The 25369-nt window shown below is 41.8% G+C and overlaps 1 protein-coding gene across 1 annotated transcript in view; it reads left to right on the plus strand.

Annotated features, from left to right (window-relative positions):
- The window catches only part of MARCHF10 (membrane associated ring-CH-type finger 10), a 156030-nt gene extending 130910 nt beyond the window's left edge, over positions 1 to 25120 (plus strand). Inside the window, exons 5-11 of the mRNA XM_029912232.1 lie at positions 542 to 688; positions 878 to 995; positions 4490 to 4656; positions 7782 to 7891; positions 11337 to 11450; positions 19463 to 19496; positions 24430 to 25120. Coding sequence (XP_029768092.1) covers positions 542 to 688; positions 878 to 995; positions 4490 to 4656; positions 7782 to 7891; positions 11337 to 11450; positions 19463 to 19496; positions 24430 to 24455 — 716 coding nt within the window. The 3' untranslated portion in view covers positions 24456 to 25120. The remainder of the gene's footprint in view (positions 1 to 541; positions 689 to 877; positions 996 to 4489; positions 4657 to 7781; positions 7892 to 11336; positions 11451 to 19462; positions 19497 to 24429) is intronic.
- Positions 25121 to 25369: the final 249 nt, after the last annotated feature.

Raw genomic sequence — 25369 nt, forward strand, 5'->3', positions numbered from 1 at the left:
ATTAGGAAATTTAGTGGAACATCCTTGGCACAAGATGAACAATGTAACTCTGAAGAAGCTGGAGATGATAGAAGCATTTCATCAAGAAGAGTTGAATCTTCTCATCAACCATTAAGACAACCCAATGTAATGGACACAGCTGTTGAACAGTCTTCATTAAGGCGAAGAAACTTTAGGGACTATGGAAAGTCTTACACTCCAGATGGGAATTCTTCTGAAGGTGCTGATTGCAATGAAAATGAAACTCCATTATTTAGTTCAAGAAGCTCACGAGCTGAAAGCAGACCAGGCAGCGCACCTATTGCTGAGACTCTTAATAACATTAGCTCTATAGATAGGCCTAGCGTCAATATTTATAACAGAGAATTGCAAGCCTATGAAAGCAACCAGAGGCGTTATACTGATCTCCTTACTTCTGCAAGGTCAACAGTTCATAGACCATTATTGTATTCTGCATATAATACTCCAAGATCATTAATACAATCTGCTCATAGAGCTGAGGTCTCAACAAATTTGAGCTCGACAACTGTACCATCTCAAGTATTGGATTTGGATGGAAGTTCAAGGTTTAGTGTCCGTAGACCCTTGTCTCCTATAAGAAGTAGAGATTCTTTTTCTGCTACAGAAAGTTATGAATCTTCATCACCTATAGTCAGTACACCTGAAGATAATAGCCTACTGGATGATAGTATAGATAATGGTTTAAAGAGTACATCTGCAAATGCTGCCTTACATGATGAAGAGAACTTACTAAATTCACATAGTTCTTTTTTATCTATAGATTCTTCCAGCCCATCTTTGTTTCAAACGAATTTCACAGCCCACCTTCACATGGCTGGCACTTTACATGATCAATTACCACTTGCTTTGCTGGCAGTGTCTGATTTACAAAATCAAAGTAGTGCTATGAGCAGCATTACAGCATGTGATACCACAAGTGCAAAGGAAATAAACAAACATGCAGACCCAGAGAAGCTTAAGAAACTGCAGGAGAGGTGAGAAATATGTATCGTTACCTTTTTGACATGAGCAATTAGCCAAAGTTTGAGGCCCTGTGGGTTGTTTCCATTGGGAGAAGAAATTGATGATGGAGGCAGGTATCTTTGAAGAAATCCTTTTTATTTCCAAAGAACATACAAAGTCCTGTTTCCCTGAACACAGAAGGAAACAAACAACTGGCGATATTTTCTTTGCTCACAGCTCCAAGCCCATTCAGCCAGCATTCAGCCTAAAAGCTCTTTCTATAGGTTTTTCTCAGGGCCATACTCTGTGCTTGTTCAGGCTGCACCTGGCTTTCTTCTTCTTCTGTGGGGTTTCTCCTGCCTCTCTCTCTCTCTCTCACATACACACACCACTCTACTAAAACAGTCCCTGGGAAGCCCCCCCTCCACCCAATTAGTTCAAATTCCCGAGCAACCTCACATGTGCTTGTGCCTGTATTTTGGGCAGCGACATGCACTTCTGTTTGGGGTGGAGACTTACTGTTCTATAAAAGGATCTGACTGTTTCTTACAGCTATCTTAAATGAAGGATGGCAGTTGCATACCCTAATTTTAATGAGACTTGGCTTAACTCATAACAGTATAATTATACACATCCATGATTTCACAGTAACATGCAGTTCTATCGCTAAATGGAGAGCTCTGTGGAATCTCTCTGTGGAGAGCTCTGTATTTGTTTATATTAAGGTTGCTCGGTGTTTGACCTTTTGGATCCCCTTTGGTAATAAATGGCTGAATTTTATAATCTTTGAAAATTTCCATATGGTTAAAACTCATTGCTAGCTACCTTTGTGTACACAGGTGAAGAATTAGGTAGTAACTCCTTTCCCTCCCCCCATATTGCTCATTATAGTTACAATTTTCCCTTACTCAAATGCTTGCCATTTTTCATAACTTACAATGACACTGAAGCTGCTTATGCCATCAGTTTTAGTAGGGCGTGTGTGCACGCACACACACACACACGTGCCCCACTAGTAAAAATGGCAGTACTTCTCGTTGTTTCCAATGGAACACAGGCTGTGGAAGATAACTGCCATTTTACTACAGCAAAACATAGCTTGCATCCTGATGGTTCTGACACACGACTCTTACCTTGTGTCAACCCTGAATATTTGCTAATGTTGCTGAGGTTGTAATTAAGGTTTGTGTAATACTGTGAAGGAGATGAATGTGTTCTTTGCAGTATGTTTCTTTATCAGTTGAAGGCAGAAGTAAATTCCTTTGGATGATCTGGAGTCTGTCACTGTCAGTGGAAATGTGCTGTGTGGGCATTAGGATATAGTTAAGAGGTGGCTCGGCTTATTATTTTCTTGCTTTTTAGGGTATCATAGCCATCCTTAATCTCTTTTAGACCAAGTTTTTGGTTATGCAAGGAATATAGATAAAAAGAAGACATCCATACAGATGCTAAGGAAGTTAAGAGGATTGTCTGTTCTAAAAACTTGTTAGCTGACCCAGTTTCTTCACTTTCTTCCCTAAAACTGTAATTTCCTTGACTGAAAAGACTTTCTGATACAGGCGTATTGGTCAACTCTGGGTTTCCTGCTGCTGACTGTAATCGGCAAGCTGCTCTTTTTCTCAAGCAGTTGTTTCAACAATTAAGAACAAAGATGTTTTCATGAAAATGTGCCTTTCCATCCCATCTCTTCACTCCCCCAGAACATAAACCAACTGGCCACATATTCAGTTTTGGCACTTAAGAGAAGTGACATAGCTCTGAGTCATACAGTAGTACCAGAATGTAAACTGGACCCTTAAAAGAACAAAGATGCTTTATTTCAAAAGGTGTTAACCCTTAGAATACTACAGACATGCAAACCTTATGTATGCTGCACTGAAAAATGACTATAGAGGAATAAACTCATCTCCTCCTCTCTACCTCCATCTCCAACAACAGCTCTGTTTCATTCTCAGTCCCAGGGCCGGTGCTTCCATTTAGGCGACCTAGGCGGTCACCTAGGGCGCCAGGATTTGGGGGGGCGGCATTTTGCCGCCCTCAGCGGTAATTTGGCGGGGGGGGGGTCCTTCCACGCTCCGGGTCTTCGGCGGCAATTCTGCGGCGGGTCCTTCACTCGCTCCAGGACCTGCCGCCGAAGTGCCCCGAAGACCGGGAGCGCGGAAGGACCCCGCCCCCTGCCGCAGAATTGACGACGACGACCGGGAGCGCGGAAGGACCCCTGCCTAGGGCGCCAAAAACCCTGGCGCCGCTCCTGCTCAGTCCCCTACCACCTTTCTTTCCTTACTCCAGCCCAACATGTCCACTTCTTCCCACCCCCCACATCCCCTTTCCAGAAAACCCCACCCACCAACTCTAGGCTGTAACAGACTCTGGCTTTTTCACCCACTTCCTTACAGCTACCGGCCCCAGATAGCTGCACTGCCACTTTCATGCACCCGCTTGACTTCCTAATACCATCTGCTGTCTCCCAGCAAGCTCTTAGCCCCCGGGATTGCTAGAAAACTAGCAGCAGAGGGAGATGAGTCATGTTGGAAGGGCAGGCTAGGAAGGAAGTGGGAGTCCTGGGGATAGAAGCTTCTCCTATTGTCTCAATCTGTCCAATCTCCAATCAGCCTGTCCTGAATAAAGATCTCTGACACAGATTCTCTAGATACTCTACAAGCACCAGGAAATACCCCATCGCCAAGTGATGTATACCTGGGGACTGTCCAGTTTTCTAAAGATATACAGCATTTTAGACACCTCTATATAACTCTATAGGGTCTCATGTTTTATCACCATAAAAGGAAAGCAGGGGTATTTTTTGAGTTGCCTTTTCACCTTCAGAAAATTTGTTTATGATGAGTTTGCCAAGTTTAACTAAAATCAATCCAGTTCTCAGTTGTTTTGTTGTTTAGAATTATAGTCCTTGAACATGAATCCTTTCTGGTCATTTTGATGCATGCAAGAAGTGTTGATTGTAGTTTAGTTTAAAAAAAAAATTCACATTTTTCTCCATTGTTTGTAATTGGAGAGTCATTAAAATGTCCTCTCATCCCTATACACTGTTTTGGTCCCTTTCCTTCTAGTTAAAATATATTTCCCCTTTAAAAAAAATTTACATTCCATTTATTTCCTTGATGACAGCACAGCACAGCACAGCTTTGCAAATAAGGCAGTACACATTAGCTACCACACCCTAACTGGTTCTGCAGGGGTTGAGTGTAAAACGTTGTGGTTCTTGTATAAAAACAGCTGTAATTTCTGAGCTGTACACTGTCAATCATGGATTCAAAAATTTAAAAAAACCCAAGGATTTAGAAACCACAAGATTCCTCCCCCCCCATACACCTTGTTTGACAGTGAATAGTACTTGCAACTCATTGGATATTATTTGTTCAGATCACTGACATGTACTGAAAGATGTTTAGGGAAGCCTCTTTAACCCCCCGTCCAAAACATGTTAATTAAAATATAAATTGAGTCTAATGTTGGACTGTAGAGTTTGGTGAAAGAACACTTCTGATTTGTTTTATTGTGTCTTTAGTCTACTGGCAGAAGACTCAGAAGAGGAAGGAGACCAGTGTCGGATATGTCAGATTGCTGGGGGCTCTTTAACCAATCCACTGGTAGAACCATGTGGGTGCGTAGGAACCCTACAGTTTGTTCATCAGGAATGTCTAAAAACGTGGCTGAAAGCTAAGATAAAATCAGGTAGGAATGTGAGAAGAGTACAAGTGCAACAGCATGTCACTAATTTAAGAAACCTCATCATATGAGGGCCAAATTCACCTTTGGAATCACTCCCTGACATAAGTGGAGCTATACCAGGTGATATCAGTGGAGTTACACCAGGGATGAATTTATCCCATAGGTTTGTCAACATTGTAATCTTTTTCCACAATGCAAAAGTTAGGTCAAATAACTGCAAATATTTGATGGCCTTGCTTAGACTCCTGGCCATTAAATCAACAGATGAGCACAACTAAAATTCTAAATTTCCAGAGTTTACCGTTTAAAATAAGCCAAAATATATATCAAATGCTGAGGGATTTACACATTACCAGCAGTATCATGTGAACATCAGATTTGTAGGATCCGTAAACTTCACATGTAAGACTAATTAATGGGGAGGAAAGGGAGCATGTTGAATGACAAATCCATAAAGTGAGATAAACGTTTTTTTTTAAATATTGAAATGGGGGAGAAGGAACCTGCATAGGATGAATTTTAGTGCTTATGAAAGTAACTGATAGCTAGAGAAAGGTACACTGAAAATTATTGCTATGCAAGCTTCCCTTATCTTCATCCCCCAGCTTGGTCAATACACACTAATACTAAATTGAAACAGTCCAGGTATTCTATTTCTATTCCTATTCTTGTCCTGAATGAAGATCAACAACGTTATTGTGCTATAAATGTGAATTGCAAAGCAGGGTTTTGCAAAGTTTTCCATAATATGGACCACATTTTAATACAAAGATTGTCTTGTAAACCACTCCCCCTTACATTTGAAATCACACGTCAATTAAGCCATTGCTTGCATGGAAAAGGAATATTGAGCATACATTTGTGTGTTTTAGCTGTCTATTTGTGCAATTTAGCAGCTAGCAATGAAGGAGAGGAGTCAGTGTCATCTAAGAGTCACAGAAACCGGTCTCAGCCTCCAGAGATAACAATAAGCAAATTTATCACTTAATTCCATATATTGTGAGAACTTACTGTTTAGATTTGTGTCAAAAATTCTTTTCTTAGATTCAAGAAGACAGGAGCCCACACCAACCTTGTTTTACTCTTCACCAGCAGAGGATGTAGCAGTTAAATGCAGATTCTTAATCCTTATTCAAATTCCTGACTGACCCCAGTATCCGGGGGAGTGAGCTACTTCCCTCATCTTCCCTAGATCCTGCCCTGGGTTCAGGGAGAGTTCAGCCAGGCAGCTTGGGAGCCAGAGTGAGAGAGAACACTAGCAAGGGGAAAGAGAGTTGGGATGGTATATTGGAAATTCATTTGGTATTTGACTTGCTATGTGTTTGGATGGGCAGAAATGGGACTTTTGCTCAGCAAAGGATTTTTTTTTTTAGGTGTCTGGCTTTAGGGTGAGGCCCTGATCTGAGTATCTGTAATAACCTTGGATTATTTTCAATACCCAAGAAAATTTTATAGAAGGCCACATGCTTTTAAACAATACTAACCACATATTAAATATAATACAGTGGGCCCCAAAGCAACTGGAACCCATTGTTCTATCTTAGAGTTTTATACAGGCACCCGTCACCACAATATCTGACTGCCTTCCACAAAAAAATCAATGGCAATATCAAAGTCCCAAGAGGATTTCATGGAGGCTCTAGTATTTCTTCCATTTGGGGGTGAAAATCTACTTGAGGTTTTTTTGTTTTTTTTTTTTAAAACACGGATTTTATTAATTTCCTCCTCTTTATTGAGGTGTGTCTCAGTGTCATTTTTATGGTGGAAAGCAACTGGAGCCGATTGGTTCCCTTCTTTATTGATGTGGGAGGGCAGGAAGGGGAGGAAAGACATCCAGTGAAAATACTAGGCAGCACACTGGACCTTTATTTGGTTGTTATTGACCAGGCCTTGAGTGAAGAGACTTGGTGTGGATGCTATTGGTGTATTTTACTTGAGACTCGGGTGGAGTTTTCCTGCACCTTTTCTCTTTTTCACCACTATCCCCACCAGTTCAGTGAATGAAATTCTGTTTCAGAACGTATAGGTCTCACTATGTCGTCAAAGAGAGACTAGACTGCAGTCAGTGGCAAAATTCCTGCAGACTTCAGTGGGAAGGAGCCCAAAATATTTTAAACAAATACAAATAGAAGTGTGTTACTGTTTATGTGGAGTTGTTGTTTTTCAAATGTGGTTCCTGGACTACAAGCAGACTTCTAGCGTTTTGTGGAATTAAAGACTTGGAGAAGCAAGCGGTGGGTGTTGATAAGAGAGAGGACTCGATACGAAGACTTCTCTAATGAAATGGCCTGCCAGAAAGAAAACTGACCCTCTGAGTTAGATCTTACTCACCATTTTCAACTCTGCTTTTTGACAATATAACAATACATACATTTATAGGTAACAAGCAAGAGAAAAGAGTATTTCACATCATACTGTCAGTCTTGAGTGAGTTGGTCCCTAAGGGCCAGGCCCATATAGTTAGGGCCAGATTTTCAGAAAAGCTGAGCTTCCATTTAGGCACTGGACTAAAAAGCCAGATTTCCGAAAGATCTCAACACACTGGGTGCATGTTGGTGGCTGAACTCTTTTGAAAGTCTGGCCATAAGTGTCACAATGGGAGTGGAGGACTTTTGAGAATCTGGCTTTCATTTAGGAACCTAAATGGGAACTGAACTCATCAGAAAATCTGGTCCCAGTTGTGGGTGCTGAGGCCTTGGAAATCTGGCCCTGAAATGCTGTGAAAATCTGGTCCTGAATGGCCACTTACATTAATTGAACTTACATTTGTTTCAAACAAATGAACATAAATATTACTTTTCTATGTCAAATAAACCATATTGATCAAGGTATGCATCTCATAACTCCTGCATTTGTAACCCATACCCGTTACAGTTTTGTAAACGGTTATATATCACATGGAGCGTAATAGACAATACAGCTAGTATTTAAAACCATTATACAAAGCTCACATAAGACTGGGTATGATTAGAATAGAGTTCAGTGGAATTTAGATTCAAAGCTAGCAACTGATTAAAAAAATGGCTTAAAAATAAAGGTTCCACATAGTAGTGATTTTGTAATATACGGAGCCACTGTGCTCAATATGGATTTACAAGTTCAGTATTTAATTCCTCATTTAATTTCAGGTGCTGAGCTGGGGGCAGTGAAAACCTGTGAACTGTGTAAGCAGAGCCTGATAGCTGATCTGGATGATTTTGATGTGAATGACTATTACAGAAATCACCAACAGTCTCGGGTAAGAAACTGACTCTTTCCAAATAAAGGCCTGTAATCCTGTTTTGCTACTGCTGGCTTGCAGTACTCTGTGCGTGTAATGATCTGCCATCGTGCACTGAAACCAGCTAAACTGCAAGGAAGAGATATGCTTCTTTACGCTGATTTAAAGAAATGTAAAAAAGCCCCTGAGTAATAGGAGTCTGAGAATAATAATCGCAGTTCATTTCACAAAACTGCCCAGTATCATGAGGCTTTGAGTGAAGGAAGTTTGTAATTACATTTGGAGATGGGGAATAACATTCTTGTTTGCTAGGTAGAGATGACATTGCAGTGTGCAAGCCTCTTGAGGGGGAGACTAGCCAAGGTTAGTTGTCCTCTGCAGCATCTTACAATTTAAAAAATACACAAACAGAAGATTCAGGTGGATTTTTTATTTTCAAGGAATTGAACATCATTCCATTATTAATATTGAAGTGTTATTTGTGAAACAAGTTAAATAAATTTATTTTAAACAGAAAAATGCAGGAGTAAGATACAGGATATTGAGAGCTGTAAGAAAACAAACCTAGCATCATACTAGTGATGGGAGGGTTAGCTCAGTGGTTTGAGCTTTGGCCTGCTAAACCCAGGGTTGTGAGTTCAATCCTTGAGGGGGCCACTTAGGGATCTGGGGCAAAATTGGTCCTGCTAGTGGAGGCAGGGGGCTGGACTCAAGGACCTTTCGGGGTCCCTTCCAGCTCTATGAGATAGGTATATATCCATACAATAGACTTAGTATTTTTTAGGTTTATGCCTGCCAAAGAGTAGCTTAATTTTCCAGAAGATAAATATTCCAAGCATGGAGTGCTAATACTTTACTATAAGATGGTGATGGGGTCAGCTTGTTCAGAAACAAGATAAACGGTGTTCATAAAGCGAGACAGGAATGATAAGGTAGGTCATGCTGGTGGGGGAGTGGCAAAATATGTGAAAGAAAGCATATTGTCAAATAGCAGGGTCTCTACACTCTGGAATAATCACACTGAACCATAAACAGACTAAAGTGATAAGCACACACACCCATTTTCAAACTTTAGAGTGTTTTACAGAATTACAGGCTGTACCTATATTGGGTACAGTTTGATGATTCAACACATCAAATTCACACATTTAAGGACATACTGCAAAGCTCATCTCTTTTCCTAGGCATTTGAAAACGGGTGGAATTGTAAGGATGAGTAATTGTTGGAGAGAGATGGGGAATTAAGGTAATGGGAGGTCTTGCTTGCTGGTTGTGATTTATATCTGTTTGTACTGATGCACTTTTAAGTATTATTTGTGATGTATTCTAGTTATGCCAAAAGCACCTAAAGCATATGGATAGATATGCTATTTAGCATTTATAGAAATCTAAATAAATACTGCAGTGTGCCAGAGTTTTTCCCACTGATTCGTAGAAGATAGCCACTTCTACCAGATTGTGTTTCTCAAATTATTTGCAGTAAACAATGTATATTTCCCCATCTGCATCGCTCTAGGCCTTATTTAGTTATAAAAAAGTAAATGATTTCCCAGCATACTTTGACAGAAGTGATACCACCAAACTATTTTCTAGCTGATTGATTTGCCATTGTGCTGTAAAATGTATATGAATATAAAGGTTCACTTAGAATGAGATTGTCTGTAGATACCCATTGAAAGCACAGAGGAGAACATCATGGCTTGGAATATAATTCCCTGTCTGAATGGAACAAAAAAACACAAACAAGCAAAAACACCATAAGAACCAATGAAAATACAGCTTCCAAAAACGATTTGAGGAGATTTTGTAAGTGCTAAGCCATGCAGATGAATGCTGTAGTTTTCCGGAAGGCTGTAGTTTCCAGATCAACGACCATCTCTTAGGATTATTACACTGGTAGCACTGACAGAGGATGCTGTTGAAAAAGTTTGACCAAGTGACTTGCTCAAGTTCAGAGAAGCAGTTAGAATTGATGAGTACCTGTCTCCTGGTCCTGTGTTTAGGCTATGCCTCTCAGGGACTACTGTACCTGAATGCTTAATTTTTAAGCCAATGTTCTTAATCAAGAACATGCTGCTTAGAACCGCACTATAATTCGTAACTTCAAGGGTTCATTTAGTATTCAGTGTGCACCATTAAAAAAATTATCACTTTTTTCTTTTAAATCTCTGCTTCAACAGTGAAATGTAACTACTTCTGGGCTGGAAAGATGGCTGTCATTCTGAGCTAGCAATATGATACAGTGTATTTGGAGGGGAAATTGTTATAATTGTTAATTTCAGTGATTCTTTTCACCAGTGGCAGCTTGATGCACTAATTACATAGAATAAAACGTAAACAAAAAAATAGTCAAAAGCCAGGCAAAATAATTCTTACATTTTGTTCTGCCGATTGATTAGATTCACAATTAATAACATTCAGCTACAGAGGGGGAATTTGGGAAGGCAGAATTAATTACCTACCCAGAGTGCGCCCAAGACACTGGGTTTTCAGCACCCCTATGATTGCTCAAGTTCTGTGAGATCTTTAATGCCCACAAATGGTCAGGATCTCAAATTTCCATCATATCAGAAAGCTGAAACATCCAGCAGCATAGCATACTCCACTCCATGATATAGCATTGAAAGGGAAGAGTGCCACATGCTAACTCTCCACACTCATGGTTTTCCCTGGAGAACTTCCATCTAATTATGGAAAGGCCCACTCCTCATTTGCATGTTAGATCTGATGATCTGTATTGTATTTGATATGTGCCAAAATATACAGCAGTTTAAGATGGCATAGCTTCATCTTTTTGTTAACTATTAGCTGAGATTTGCCATTACTTGTGCCAAGAAGTTAACTTATATTTGTTTTCTTCCTGTTTTGTGCTGTATGGAACCCAACTGATTTTCTCCTCTTTAATTTCCTTCCTATAAGATCCCAGGTTACATTCTAGATTAAATTCTGTGGTCTGTTTTATGCCAGAGATCAGACTAGATGAGCATAATGGTCCCTTCTGACCTTAGCCCCCGCACTCCACTCCCCAAGCCCCTCACGAATTTACCAATCCAGAGGTGAGCCTTAGACAGGACTCTCTTTAGAGTCTTTTGCTCCTTTAATTGCCTGCCAAAGATCAGTGTTGAATCTCTCATCAACCCTATGTCCTTAGTATGTTGTGTTTTAGGAATGCTGGCAGTCCCTGCTGGCCCTGGAGTCTGATAGCTTCCTGATCCAGTCTAAGCCAGGTCACTCATATGTCAGTGCAGAGACCTTATGCTAGGCTATTGTATGCGATAGTCACTACTTACAGTAATTAAGAAATTAAATACAGGCCACGAAGATAGTTCAGAGTTAATAAATGAGTTTGGTAGGTAATATAGCCTCTGGCTGAAGTAACTGAGTACTGGTTCTAGTCCTTCAGGTCTTTAGAAACCAGCATTACAGTAACAGTAAATAAATTGGCTCTCTTTTCTGCACACAGGCACAAAGTGAGCTAATGAATTCAGGTCTCTACCTTGTGCTGCTCCTTCACCTTTATGAACAGAGGTTTGCAGAACTCATGCGACTAAACTACAATCAAGCCAGTAGAGACAGGGTAAGAGGAGTGAAAATGATAGTGCTTCAAATCACACACCACTACTCATTTTTTACTTACATGGCTCCTTATCCAGCTAATGACACCTCCCTAGTTGTCAAGCCCGCAGAAGCTCTGCAATCCACTTAGAATCTATTGCAGTCTTTCTTTTTCAAAATCAGCCACATGAAGTTTTATTAAGTAACCTAAGCCTTCCTCAGAGGTACAAGCTACAATCCTGCCTAACACTATCCCAGGGCAGGATGGGGTATTTCCCCCACTAATTGCCAATTATTTACACATGCTCCATACCCTGTCTGGCAGCTCCACAAGATACAGCTGTGCAAGGGGGGGGGTTGTTCTTATGTGTTTCCCTTGCTTACCAGCCACAGTAGAAGAAAAGTTTTCCCCCCAAAAAATATATTCTGGGATTAACTATGTGCATGTGGAAATGCAGCCTGAACCACTAAAGAATGAGAATCCCAAACACCTTGTCTACAGAACAGAGTTGTGCCCTTGTAATTTGTATCAGTGCACTGTATCCACAATCTGGCTAATCTGGTTAACATAAAGCTATTTACAATGATCTCACACAGAATTCCCTCTAGCTGTTTCAGTACCAGTGCATTCCCAGACTTCCCCACCCAGATACCTGAAATGGGGTTTGTGGAAGCAGATCTCCACAGTTAGAGAGCTGCTATACCAAGTTTTTTGAATTGTGGCCTGTCTAAATAACATGATTCAGTGTGTAAGATAGCAGCTATCTAAAACTGAATAACAGCAGTATTACATTAAAAGCTTCTTTACTTTTTTTAAATAAAATAAATCTTGAGTCTGTTGTATTGCACCCTGTGAACAGAAAACTTTTATGCATAAAATTACAGTCAGAAGCACTGGAGATACTGCACAGGGTAAGTGCAAGAAGAGTTGTAGGAGCCTTATAAAAGCATGCTGGGAGACATGCCAAATGCAGTGGTGCAGCTGCCACACCAGTGATTTCTACCAGCACTACCACAGCGATGGTCAGGAGAGACTTGATGCAGGTTGCAACAGTGGCAAGCCATACTTTGAGCAAACGCAATTGCACAAGTACTGGCAACAACTGTGCACCATTAAAAGCACTTTTGAATGTGGACCCAACTGGCCTAATTCTCAGTTACCACATGCCTGCAGCTGAGGCATGGTTAAGGTGGCTCAGGTCTACTCTAGTTTTCACTCTGCTTCACATGGCCACATATGGGCCCTGAAAAGAAAAGAACAACTGAAGGTCAGGATTTGCAAAAGTGTTTATGTGGTTTAGGAGAACAAGTCTCAGCGACTTTCAATGGGACTTGTGTTCAAAGTCACATAGGTACATTTGAAAATCCCACCGATAGTGCAGTGCATGCTAACCATGCCTCCGATCCAATCCCTGATCCAAGGGCTAGGAACAGGGTCATTTTAAGGCCCTCATATCAGTGCTACACCATCCAATCATGCCCCCAGTGCAACTGGTATACTCTGGGGGCTCGTTCCACCCAATTTAAGGCTGCTTTTTGGTGCCAACGAGTATAAGGGGGTCTTTAATGTGACTGAGAATCAGGACTAAGCTCTGTTTCAAGCATATACACAAGACTTCAGGATGGTTCAGAATGCATCCGATGGTGGCACCTGGTATATTTCACAATAAAAAATTGACATGATGCAGCTTGTTGGCATCATGAACATATTTCAGAGCAAGACATATTTCTGTTCTTGTAGAGCACTTCTTATGAGTTGCAAAGCTGCCACAGCGGCTTTTCATTCAATTGGCAGGAAAAGTCCATCTGGAGCTGAAACTGCTCTGTACCTTGTGGAGCTCTTTGGAATGACATTTTTATTTTTTTAATTCACAGAACACTGCTTCATTGGAGTGTTATAAATATAGTTGAGCTGGTCTGAAAAGGTCACATATATTGATCCAGTGGCTTTGGGTGCTTGTAGCTAATCTGTGGTCTCTCCTTGATACTGATGGGAACTGAGGCTTTCAATCTTGACTGTCTGGAAGCTGGAAAGGATTTTAATTAGAACATGACCTATGGGATATTGGATTCTCTTGATACTCACTATGTTTTGAAAAGCTGACTATAAAATAATCCAGACTTTGCTTTTAGTACAACAGTCCTCGTTACATCATTATTGTCCTGATGTGTTTATCTTTACAATTAGTAGTTTTTCAGCCTCTTTATACCTCTTAAGTTTCCAAGGCCCATATCATACAATTAATTAAGACTGACTATTTGTCATAGAAAAAATTGGAAAAAACTCACAACTTTGTCATGGCAAAAAATGCAAAAATCACAATTTTAGCTGGAACAAACAAGTCAAACCCTACCTATTTTTAAATATAATGCATTTTTAAAATTTTAAAAAGCTTATGAATTGGGGCAAAGAGAGGCCCAACCTTTTCAAAGGTGGCCTCTGATTTTGGGTACCTATTTTTGGTAGCTCATTTTGAAACACCGTATTTTGATTTTCAGAGATGTTGAACACCCACAGACGCAGCTGAAGTCAATAGTAACTCAGCACATCTGAAAGTCAGGCAGAGGGTGTCTCATGTTGACCACTAAAAACAGAGGCACCCAAAATCAGAAGCCACATTTGAAAACTTGAGCCTAAGTGACCGGTGCAAGATCACCTACATAGCGAGCTAGTGAGAGAAGTAGGAATAGAACCCAAGTGTCAGTAAGATCCCTGTTCTTAACACTGGGCAAACTTGTCCGACGTAGGACAAATACTACAAGATGAGGGACAAAAAAGCTACTACGGGAAGCTTAAAAATAATTTTGTTTCTTTAACATAAATAATATTTTCTGTAACCTTGTGATTCAGTATTTTAGGTTACACTTCACAGCATTTTCAGTGTAAAACAATACACCATTGCTGTAGTGAGAGGTTACAGATAGTCTTGTCATCAAAGCCGATTATAAAACAGTATATCAGCAACAGGCAAACACGAAGAACCTTTAACAAAAACACTTCAAACAGAAAACCGAACTAAGATTTAGATCCAGGGCTTTTGTTCAATGAAGCTCTTTGATATTAGTCACTGGCTAATCATGAGTATAGTGTGATACAGTGAGTCATCTAGTTTCACTTCAAAAATATGTTCCTTCTCAGACATGATTCAGCACTTCTTATATAAATATATTGCCGCAATAAAAGAGAGAACAACCAACAAGGGTAGCCAGGAGGTAAATGAGAGACAATTGAGAAATACTCTACGCCCCTGTTTTGAGCACTTGCTAACTGCACACTCCTGCCATTGGGCTCCCCGTGTTGTTTAACCTTCCCTTCCACAGAGCTACACATTACAGCTATTTGGGTGTGGCATAGAGTGACCAGACAGCAAGTGTGAAAAAATATTTATCTCTGGGAGAGAGAGAGAGAGAGAGATTTTTTTTGTGCTTCTATAGAAGTTGTTCCCCCCGCCCCCCGACAGAGTCACTCCCAATGAACTCTCTCTCCCCCCAATGCTTAGTCAGACAGTCGGCCATAGAGAGAGTTCGCCATTTGGTCCGTTCCTGCGCAACCGCAAAGGCTTGACAGACGGAGAGTACAACATCAGAACAGACTTGATGAACCCATGTAATAGGGGGTCTGTCTCTGGGCCACCTCCACCCCTCAGTTGGTGGAATTTTATCCTGGATGTTACAAGCCACCTGGAGAACAGTGTTTCCTGGAACATCTTGTGGTATTCTTGCGACATGCCCAAAAAGCGTAAGGCACTGCCTCCGGACAATGGCCCCAGTAGTCTGTAGACCTGAACGACCATAAACATCTGCATTACAGATGAAGTCATTCCACTTTATGCCCAATATACGATGCTGACATTTTGTGTGGAAAGCCTCCAGCTTTGTCCAGTCTGCGTGGTGTAGTGTCCATGTTTTGCAGCCATACAACAGTATGGGAAGGATACAGCTCGAATAAATCCTGGACTCGGTGCTCATACTAAGATGATGTTGATTCCATATCTGTTATAAACAGCACATGGCAGATGCTGCAATGCCAATCCGATGGAGAACTTCGTGTAAGAATTGGAGGAGCTGGTAAGTATAGAACCCAGATAGCAAAAGCTGGAAACCGATTTGACGGTTTCATTGTTCAATGAGAATGGAGTCGCAGCTGGACCTGGTCCTAGATTTTGCAGTATTGTGTTTGACCATGAAACATGGAGACCAATTTTAGCTGACTCCTATGCTGGAGTGCCTCACAAAACCTGTCAGGGCTCTGTACTAAAAGATCATCATCATCATCATCATCAATGTAGTCAAGGTCTGTTGGTGATCTCTCACTCACCTCAATGCCTATGGACCTGACGGAATGCTATATTATGAAATCCATTGCCTGACAAAAGAGTGCAGGGACCAGAACGCAACCCTGCCTACCACCAGATACTGATTTAAAAGGCACTGACCTCCGGTTCAACAGACGAACATGGGCAGTGGTTCCATTATGAAGCTCTCTAATCAAGTCCAGCAGAGTGGTAAGGACACCTATGCCCTTCAAGGCCTTCCATAACGCGACACGGTCTGCTGAATCAAATGCAGCCTTAAGATCAACATACGCTACGTGCAGGGGCTTCCTGAACTCACGATGTATCTCTGACAAGAGAAGGGCCAAAATGGCATCTAACGTGGACCTGTTCCTCGTAAAACCTGATTGTTGGGGGTGACACTTCCGATGTAGCAAAGGCTCCAGGCATGCCCGCAAAACATGCGCAAACACCTTTCCTGGAACGGAGAGCAAGGTGATCGGCCTGTAGCATGGGCAGCAGGTAAGGGAGGCTGGGGGAGGCAGTGCCTCCCCAAACAGCCAGGCATGGCCCCACCCACACTCTGCCCCCAAGGCCCTGCTTTGGCGGTGCTTCTAGGCTCCAGGGGGCGCTCGGGGGGGGGGGGGGGCTGTGGGCACTAGCCAGCCTGGGCAGAGGCAACCGCAGTGGTAGGGGCTCTGAGTTCCGGGGCATGCGGAAGGGGCATGGCCTCGGATGGAAGGGGCGGGGCTGGGGGCTAGCTTCTGCTACCCTCTGCTAGCCAGCGGTTCACACACTGCCCATGGCCTGTAGCTCTTACATTCACTGAGTGGTCCCTTGCCCTTATAGAGTGAGATCACAATACCATCCTTCCAGGCGGTTGGCAGGGTTACAGTTCTCCACACCAAATGAAAGATGGCCAGTAGTGATTCTGCTACAGGATCAATAGCACATTTTAGCAGCTCTGAAGGAATGCCATCAGCACCGGCTGCATGTTCATTTTTCAGTTTAGCGATGGCATACTTCACTTCATCCAGTGTTGGTGCATCAGTACAAATGTCTAGATCCGGAACTGCAGTGACTGCCAGATCATCCAGCTTTGAACAAGTGGCAGCTGGAGGATGGTTCAGAACACTGTGATAATGTTTCACCCAGCATGAGAGAATGTCATCATACGATTTACATGGATGGCCTTGGCTGTCGTTCAGGATGCCGTTTGTAGTGACTACCTCTTGACCACTTAGGTTGCGAATGGCACGGAATGCTGGCTTCAAGTCACCCCTGGCTAAGCCAAATTCAACATCATCCGCCACTTGGTTATAATATGCCTCGTGATCGCGGAGTGCCAGGGTGTTAAATTTTCGCTTCAACTGATTACGAGTGTGCTTATCGCCACGCTGGCGGGCTGCAGCCTTCAATTTAATTATCTGGAAGGCCTCCTCTGATAGCCATGGTCGACGTGCTGGGTGCCTATAGCCAATCGTCTGCTCAGCAGATTGGTTGAGGGTAGAAGTGAACAGAGACCAGGCAACCTCCACGTCTTCTGGCAGATTAGCTAGAGCTGAGAATCTGTTGCTGACATCAATACAAAACCTGTTGGCTAAATCTGGCACATGGAGTGCGTCGATGTAAAACTTCTTCATCATCGCAGAGGGCTTACCTGCTCATTGGAGCATCAACACCATACGGGAGACCACTAGAAGGTGATCTGTGTTCACCACGCATTCCGCAACATGATATACTCTACAGGAGGTAAAGAGACACCTGTTGTGTGTAATGATGTGGTCCAACTCCTTCTGAGTGACGCCACCATGAGAGATGCATGACATCTGCTGTATGCGTCGTTGCTTGAACCATGACCCAAGAATGGAAAGATTCTGGGAGGCACAGAATGTAAGAAAGTGGCGAGAGTTATCATTGGGTGTGCCTGAACCATAATGACCAATCAACTGTTCAAACCCAGTTTGCAGGGAGCCAGTAACTGCATTTAGGTCACCCAGGATCACGAGATTATCATTTGGAGGGACTGTGCATACTAGATGTTCCAAATGATCGTAGAAATGATCTTTAACTGAGTCAACAGATTCCTCTGTTGGCGCATAGACTACTGTGACAGTGAGGTAACGGTGCCGCTGTTTAAGACGCGCAGTAAGTAAACGAGGAGACACAGGTGTCCAGGTTGTCAGGAAGGACTCGGCCTCACCTCGCAGTAGTAGTGCTACCCCATATAGATGGTTGGGGCCGCTAAAATACAGAAGTAAAGAATCTTCCACCTCGTGACGTCCATGATCTATCAGCCTTGCTTCTGTTAGTCCTGCGATTGATATACCAAGACGGTCCATTTCGTGTGAGACAGCGACCTGATGACCATGCCTGTGAAGAGTTGCAACATTCAAAGTTGCAATTTTGGTGGACTGTTGGCGATCCTAGATACAATTGGATGCATTGTCACAATGTACTGCAGACATGCCTGCCGACAGAGGACACGTGTCCCCAGGGGGGCTTTGGCACAAACACGTCATGTTTGCACCGAGGGGAGACAGCACCGACAAGGCATCTACAGCTGAAAGTAAGGCAGGGGCTTTAACCCTGGTGCTTAGTACTAGGTTATTCATGGTAAAAAAAAAAAAAAAAACAAGAGCGAATGATTATCTTGGGAAATACCTCGTCCCACTGGGATGAGACGGAGGCGCAGTAACGCAACCCTTTTCCTGGTCTACCAGTACTGGCTTCACGCTGTGCAACAACAGCCGTTGAGTCTTTCTCAGCGATCTCCTTCACCTCGGGTAGCTAGGTGCAGCTGCTGCCCTGTATCTTCGCCGCCTGTGTTAGCCATTATTTTCAGGGTTCACGTTGGATCTGTCCACCTCGCATAATGCCCAAGGCAATATTTCAGACAAGCCTTCATCACCGATGGCATAGCTCCAGCGAGCAATCCCCTACTTCAGATGTTACGGCCCCTCCACCACCATGAGGTACAGGTCGGACTGTTCCCCCGTGCTCCTCTGCTTCAGGTGACATCTTGCCACGAAGTAACAAAAGCTCCCCTGCTGAAATAACCATGCAGGTTGTCACAGTAACAGGCTAAGGCTTTGCCTCTTTACCTCTTTTAAAATCTTTTCACTTCCGATTAGTCCTGGAGGTGAAAGTTATCAAAACCAACTTGTAGGGTTACAGACTTGTAACCCTATGTAGTAACATGATGTGTCACTGCTTGGTTTGGTTCTGTCCTCACTGCTTCTTACAACATAAGGAATGCTAATGTAAAAAATCCAAAGTTTCCTACATGAAGAAAAATAACATTGATACAAAAAAAAAAGTCCCAAACTAAGTTGCAACCTTATATCTTATTAATATTATCAATACTGACAAACTCAAATGCTGATCCTGGGATGAACTGCTTCAAAGAAACAAGTCTTTAGCTATGTCTAATAACAAACCAGGCAGAGGTTGTGATGGTTTATAACAGTCACAGGGAAGCAGGAGATTGGACTAGATGACCTCCTGAGGTCTCTTCCAACCCTGACATTCTATGATTCTATAACAAGTCATTGTAACATTAAGAATAATCCTTCATTTTTTGTATCTTAAGTGTTAACTGTGCTGTGATTTCCTCACTTATCATGCTTTTTAACAATTTCCATGCCTTCTTAAAGTGTTTTCAAGACATTTCCATAGCAGTCTCTAGGTATATTAAATTGTATGTCTGATCAGTGTTAATGTGGAGAATTTTTATTAATCCTTGTCTCCTTTCTCATAGCTCTCAAGACAGCCTAGAGCAGAGGAAAATGAAAGTAGGTTTTTGGAGTTCAGAATCACTTCTCAGAGATTCTTGCTTATTAGTTCTCATTAAACATGCTAACCCTCAGATAGTGGCAGGAAGTACTAAGACCCATACAGATGTAGAAGTTAACAAACCAGAAAAAATGATTTCTGGAATTTCAAGTTGCACAAAATAGTCAGGAAGATTTGTATCACACCAATGTATACGAATTTTTAATTGAAGGTCTTTACAAAAGCAATAAGGAGAGAAAATGAAGGAAAAGCTAATGTTTTGGCAGAAAACTTCCATTCGGGGGTGTGTGTGTGTGTGTGTGTGTGTGTGTGTGTGATCTACAATAAGATTTTATGCTGCATTTATGAGCTATTTTTAGAACACCCAGAAGGACGATTGGTTACTCATTCGTTGAAGACTTCATCCATTTAATAAGGCTTTTTGTTTTATCCATTGTTTTTGAGTGCTGACATTTGGCTTTTCTCCTTTGGATTGATCAGAAAATTTTAGTTGTCCATGCAGGCTTAGAAAGAAACACTAAAAGTGAGACTTTGCCACACATAAAACAAGGCAAATAGTGAGATTATTTTTACGGGACTAATCACAAGCTGTAAGAAAATATTTTGGTTTCACTTACAGAAGAATCTTAAACTCTCTGGGCTAGAATGTGGAGCTCTTACTTAAATCTAGTGAGCATTTATTCATGCAAATAGTCCCATTGAAGTCACCTGCGTAAATGCTCACCAACATGAGTAGGGGCTCCATAGTCTGGTCTGCTGAGAAAATTTACTATGTTCTTTTTAGTGTTTCAGATTAAAAATCTAAGACTATGTCATGCCATTGTCTTTTAGACAGTGAGCTTTAGCGCACACTAAAGGTTCCCTAGTGCCCTTTAACAAAGTTCTGTTTCAAACCGCATTCCATTAAAGCACACTAGAAGGTCTACATCACAGGTAGTGACTAGGCGGATTGCGGGCCAAATTCGGACTGCCAGGTGCTTTAGAACAGACCGCAAAATCTTTTATTTACTTATCATCATGATTGTTATTGAGGTCTGAAAAATGTTTCTCTGAAGTCTGGACCTTGACCAAGAAATTTGGATCTTGACAAAAAATAAATTGACTACCCCGGTCTACGTGGACCAGTTACAACGCAATGCATCACTGTGCTTCAGAAACAGGGTCGGCTCCAGGCACCAGCTAAAGAAGCAGGTGCTTGGGGCGGCCAATACCAAAGGGCGGCACTCCGGCTGCTATTGGGGCGGCACGTCTGGGTCTTCGGTGGCAATTTGGCAGCGGGTCCCTCAGTCCCTCTTGGAGCGAAGGACCTGCTGCCAAAGAACGGAGCGATTGCGCTGCTGCGGCTTCCCCCCCCCCCGCTTGGGGCGGCAGAAAACCTGGAGCCGGCCCTGTTCAGAAATAACACCCTGTAGAGTGCATTACCCTACCATGTAGACAAGCCCTCAGTTTTCAATTTTGCTTTGCAGTTTGGTTTTAAAACCTCCTTCCAGTAAAGTTTCTAGCTTCATCCTTGGGGTTGACCTCCATGTTATATAATATCATATATCACAAAGACTTTTCTGTCCTACAGCTGTGAGTTGCAAAGAGCATTTAAACAAAGCAAGCTTTAGATTTAGAGCAGTTGTCTGGCTAATGGTTACTTTCTCATACAGGAAGAGATTAACCCATCAGTTCTGAGGGCAAATTCTTGCCAAGTTACACTACAGTATATAGGGAGTCTTATGCCTCTGTCAACAGGAAGGACTTTTGTCTCTTCATCTCAGAAGTAGAGTGAAACAGAAATAAAGTGGAGAAAAAACTTTGTGGCAAATGATTTGTTAATCCTTAGAATGTTAACATTCCCCCAAGACATGCCATTGCCATCTTGTGGCTAAAGCCATTTCTACTTTCACCTGTTCTGATTCCTTGTTTACAGTGGTATCGCTAAAGAGAAACCAGAAGGTAACAAACGAGAATAAATATTTTAAATACATGTTTTACTACTGCTAGAACAACCAACAAATTTATCCATGGTCTTGCAGTGCCAGTTTATCAGTTATAATTGTGATATATGAAAACATCCTCTCTTCTCCCCAAACATAACTGTACTGTTAGTGCATAAGGGTCATTACTCTGAATCCATTTCAGACACATCAGCTACAGAGAAAAATATCAAATATTATAAACACGATATAAATGAGGATGCAAAACTAGTAACATCTGGGAAGAACATTGACTGCCCAGCTTGTTATTCCACCCACAGGCAGACTCCAGGTCTTGTACCTATAGTGTATGGCACGTGTGCTCACAGCCAATCTCTCTTAGTAGGCATCAGGTTAGACGCTAGCAGACTTGATTCAATCTCTTGGTGTTTTTGCCAAAGCAGCACTGTTTCAGTTTTATCGTGTCATGCTATAGTGACACCTAGTTTCTAGTTAGGTTAATTACACCCAATTTCCCCTATGCATGCCCTGCAGTGAATATACCTAGAGCCTATTTTCTTGGGGCATTGGCTTCAGCAGTCAGAAATTCCTGGTTCTAAGCAAAACCTGCATTTTGCATATGCACTTATTGCCCCTAAACGTCATTAACTGAACCAGTAGTTAGAATGTAATAGTCTAAACTATAGCAAAATACCAACTCCTTAGTTAGGCTGGTCCATCTATAAGTCCTTGGAATATAAAATAGCTACAGTACAGGCTTACAGTCATCTTTTAATTAAATTGGCGACATACCATGAATCCTGAAGATTGATGGCTCAATGCTCAGTGTTTTCCAGTCCTTTCTGTCTTGCCACTAGACTTCCACGTTTTTCCTCATCTCACATATGCTGCTAGTCCAGCAGCTCATTGCTTATGTAGAGCCAACCCAGAGGAGCATATTTGCTTAATTGTCAAACTGTGACAGATATCTCAGCTTCCCCTGCCAGCTCCACCTGAGAGATCCCCATTACATTTTGTCTGGGATAAAGCAGCCAGTGATTAATCTAAAACCCTGTCCATGCTGAGCACCTCCTTCCCTTGTAGAGTCACAGTTAATAGTGGGGCATGTCAGAACACAGAGAAGCTTAACCTTACATTTTTCCATGTAGTCTTATAGGTATTCTCCTGTTTTTAAAATGATTCCATATTTCACAATCCTTTGCTTTGACCATGAGACTACATTGTGTCTCCAGTTGACTAAGTCATTGCAAATAGACATCAATTCTCATTTATTATTTAGCAGCTTTCTAAGGGCTGGTCCACACTAACCCCCTACTTCGAACTAAGATACGCAACTTCAGCTACGTGAATAACGTAGCTGAAGTCGAAGTATCTTAGTTCGAACTTACCGCGGGTCCACACGCGGCAGGCAGGCTCCCCCGTCGACTCCGTGTACTCCTCTCGCGGAGCAGGAGTACCGGCGTCGACGGCAAGCACTTCCGGGATAGATTTATCACGTCTAGACAAGACGCGATAAATCGATCCCAGAAGATCGATTGCTTACCGCCAGACCCGGAGGTAAGTATAGACGTACCCTAATAGACCACTCTCTCCACTATGCTCAACAAGTGAACCTAATCTAGATGGTCACTTGCTGTCCACCATTAGCATCATGTAGACATCTAAAAGGTCAGTTTTAAACCCTTGTTGTTGTATGGGTCAGTAGCTTGTGTATTCAGAACAAATACATTTGTCTTTTGGATACCTGACTCTAAGCACCAGAGTTTTAAAGAAGCAAGTACCAGTTGTAAGGCTACTGAACATTTTAGCAGGCATCTTGCAGTAGGTTTGTTTTCTTGCAGAATAACAACCCATGGAGAGGCTTTAATGTTGTCATTTGCTGGTGCAGCCCACCAGAGCACACACTAATTACTATTGATCTGGCTTAAGCTCCAAGAAAGGAAAACAATGATGCTTGTTTATACATACATAACCTGCTCAGCAGGTGTTACCTGTGTTAGCGTGAGTGGTTACTGCCTCATAAGCAGCTCAGCTATGGAGCCTTTCTCTGCTGAAGCCTGAACTTCAAATGAACCATTCAAATACCAGTAGATGGGAGCAGTTTCTATATTTATTTTTGGAATATGCCACAGTTTTTACAAAAATTATAAACAAGGACCAAAGTATAATTTAGACTAGGCTAACTCCAATGATATTAAACCAATGTAATAGCAGAATTTGGTTTTTTAGCATTCCTTCCCACAATGAAACAGCCCTTTTTTCCTGTTCCACTGCATGCCTACCCCCTTTTCATAAACAGTGGGCTCAGAATATTCAGCCAAACACTACTAATATAATAGAGTGGACTTATATCTCAGAATCTGTGGGTTTGCCAGTCACATGATCGTTAGGAAACCACACTTGCATTTGTACTTCTGAGAAGTAATAAATAAGGCCATTTAGGAAAATAATACTTTGTCCATACTTTGTCCTTCTTTAACAGCGTCAACCCAATGACCTCAAAATGTTTTACAAATTTTAACAAATGAGGTTTCGCAGCACTTCTGTGAGTTATGCATTAGCATCCCTATTGTACAGATAAGGAAACTGAGGCACAGAGGTTAAATGACCTCCCCAAGGCACTACAGGCTTCCTGTGAAACATTTGGGAATAGCACATCCTTTTCTGTTGCCACAAGACCATGTTTTCCCACAGTAATTCAAACTGTGTAAGTCCCAAGGCATTGTCAAGCAATGTGCCCATTTTGCACTTTGGGGGCCCAACTCTGCCCTCAGATAGGCATGCATAACTCCATTTGACTTCAGAGGGAGCTGCCTCGGCATGTCCAACAGCAAAATTGAACTCCTGGTAGTGCTGAGAAGCGGCAATGAGAGTTTGCCTAGTTATTCCTGCTTGTGCTTTGCTGTATGCGTTTAAAAGAATAATTTTTAGGTTGCTGCATTCACTGAATATTATTCCCCTCTACGAAGGGAGGAATTCTAAGTAGTCTCTTTTTCTCTCCGCTTTACAGATTCAGAGTCGGGGAACAATGGATAGAAGAGTGCTTACCAGATTGTCCAATGAATTTGGAATTTGGCAAAGAGGCTTTTATATTGAATACCCTTCTCCATGTGTTTTATATCCTTTTTTTGGGGGTCTTGCTTTACACCAAACTAAAACAAGTGTGTACATGTCACACGATCCTTTTCACGGGCTCTATTACTGTCTTTAGAAGTGGAAACACCAATTGATAATTACTTTAAAATAACATGGAACAAAGCAGCTAGTAGTGAAAAAAAATGCCATTTCTATTGATTATATCCTAAAACTGCTCACCATAACAGAAAACAGATGACTAGCAGGCAGTATGTGTTTTTGACTGGCCTTCTGTAACCTTTACAAATCAGAAGTTACAGAAATGCATGTGGTTGCTTTATTGTGTACTCTGGACCCATACTACATTTTCATTCTGTGATTCAGAGGTTTCTCCTGATTAGAGCTTGGGTTTGTACAGTAAAGTTAAATCATCATATATACAGCTCACACTGGAATCTTCTATAGCATTCTTGTAAATTTACTGATTTACTGTATGTGATGACAAACCTATTAGTGTATCGTCTCCAGCTTGAGTGGGACAAACTTTCAGTAAAATAATTTTATTCACCCCCTTAACATTAGCGTACACTAATTTTTAAAGAACAAGAAATACACAAGTTCTTTTCTTTTTGTGGGGAAGAGAATAGGTGCTGGAACTAGGAGTGCTGCCACACCCCCTGGCTTGAAGTGGTTTCCATTATATACAGGGTTTACAGTTTGGTTATATGGTTCTTAGCACCCCCACTATATAAATTGTTCCAGCACCTGTGGGGAGAAGGATGAGGGAAGGAAAAAGTCACAATCCTGACTTGAACCAGAGGAAAAGACTGATGTAGTAAGACATGGAACCATTAGTTATATCCACAGACAGCAAC

Source organism: Terrapene carolina, unplaced genomic scaffold (assembly GCF_002925995.2).
Source record: "Terrapene carolina triunguis isolate 2854851 unplaced genomic scaffold, T_m_triunguis-2.0 Scaffold193, whole genome shotgun sequence".
Classification (NCBI taxonomy): Eukaryota; Metazoa; Chordata; order Testudines; family Emydidae; genus Terrapene; species Terrapene triunguis.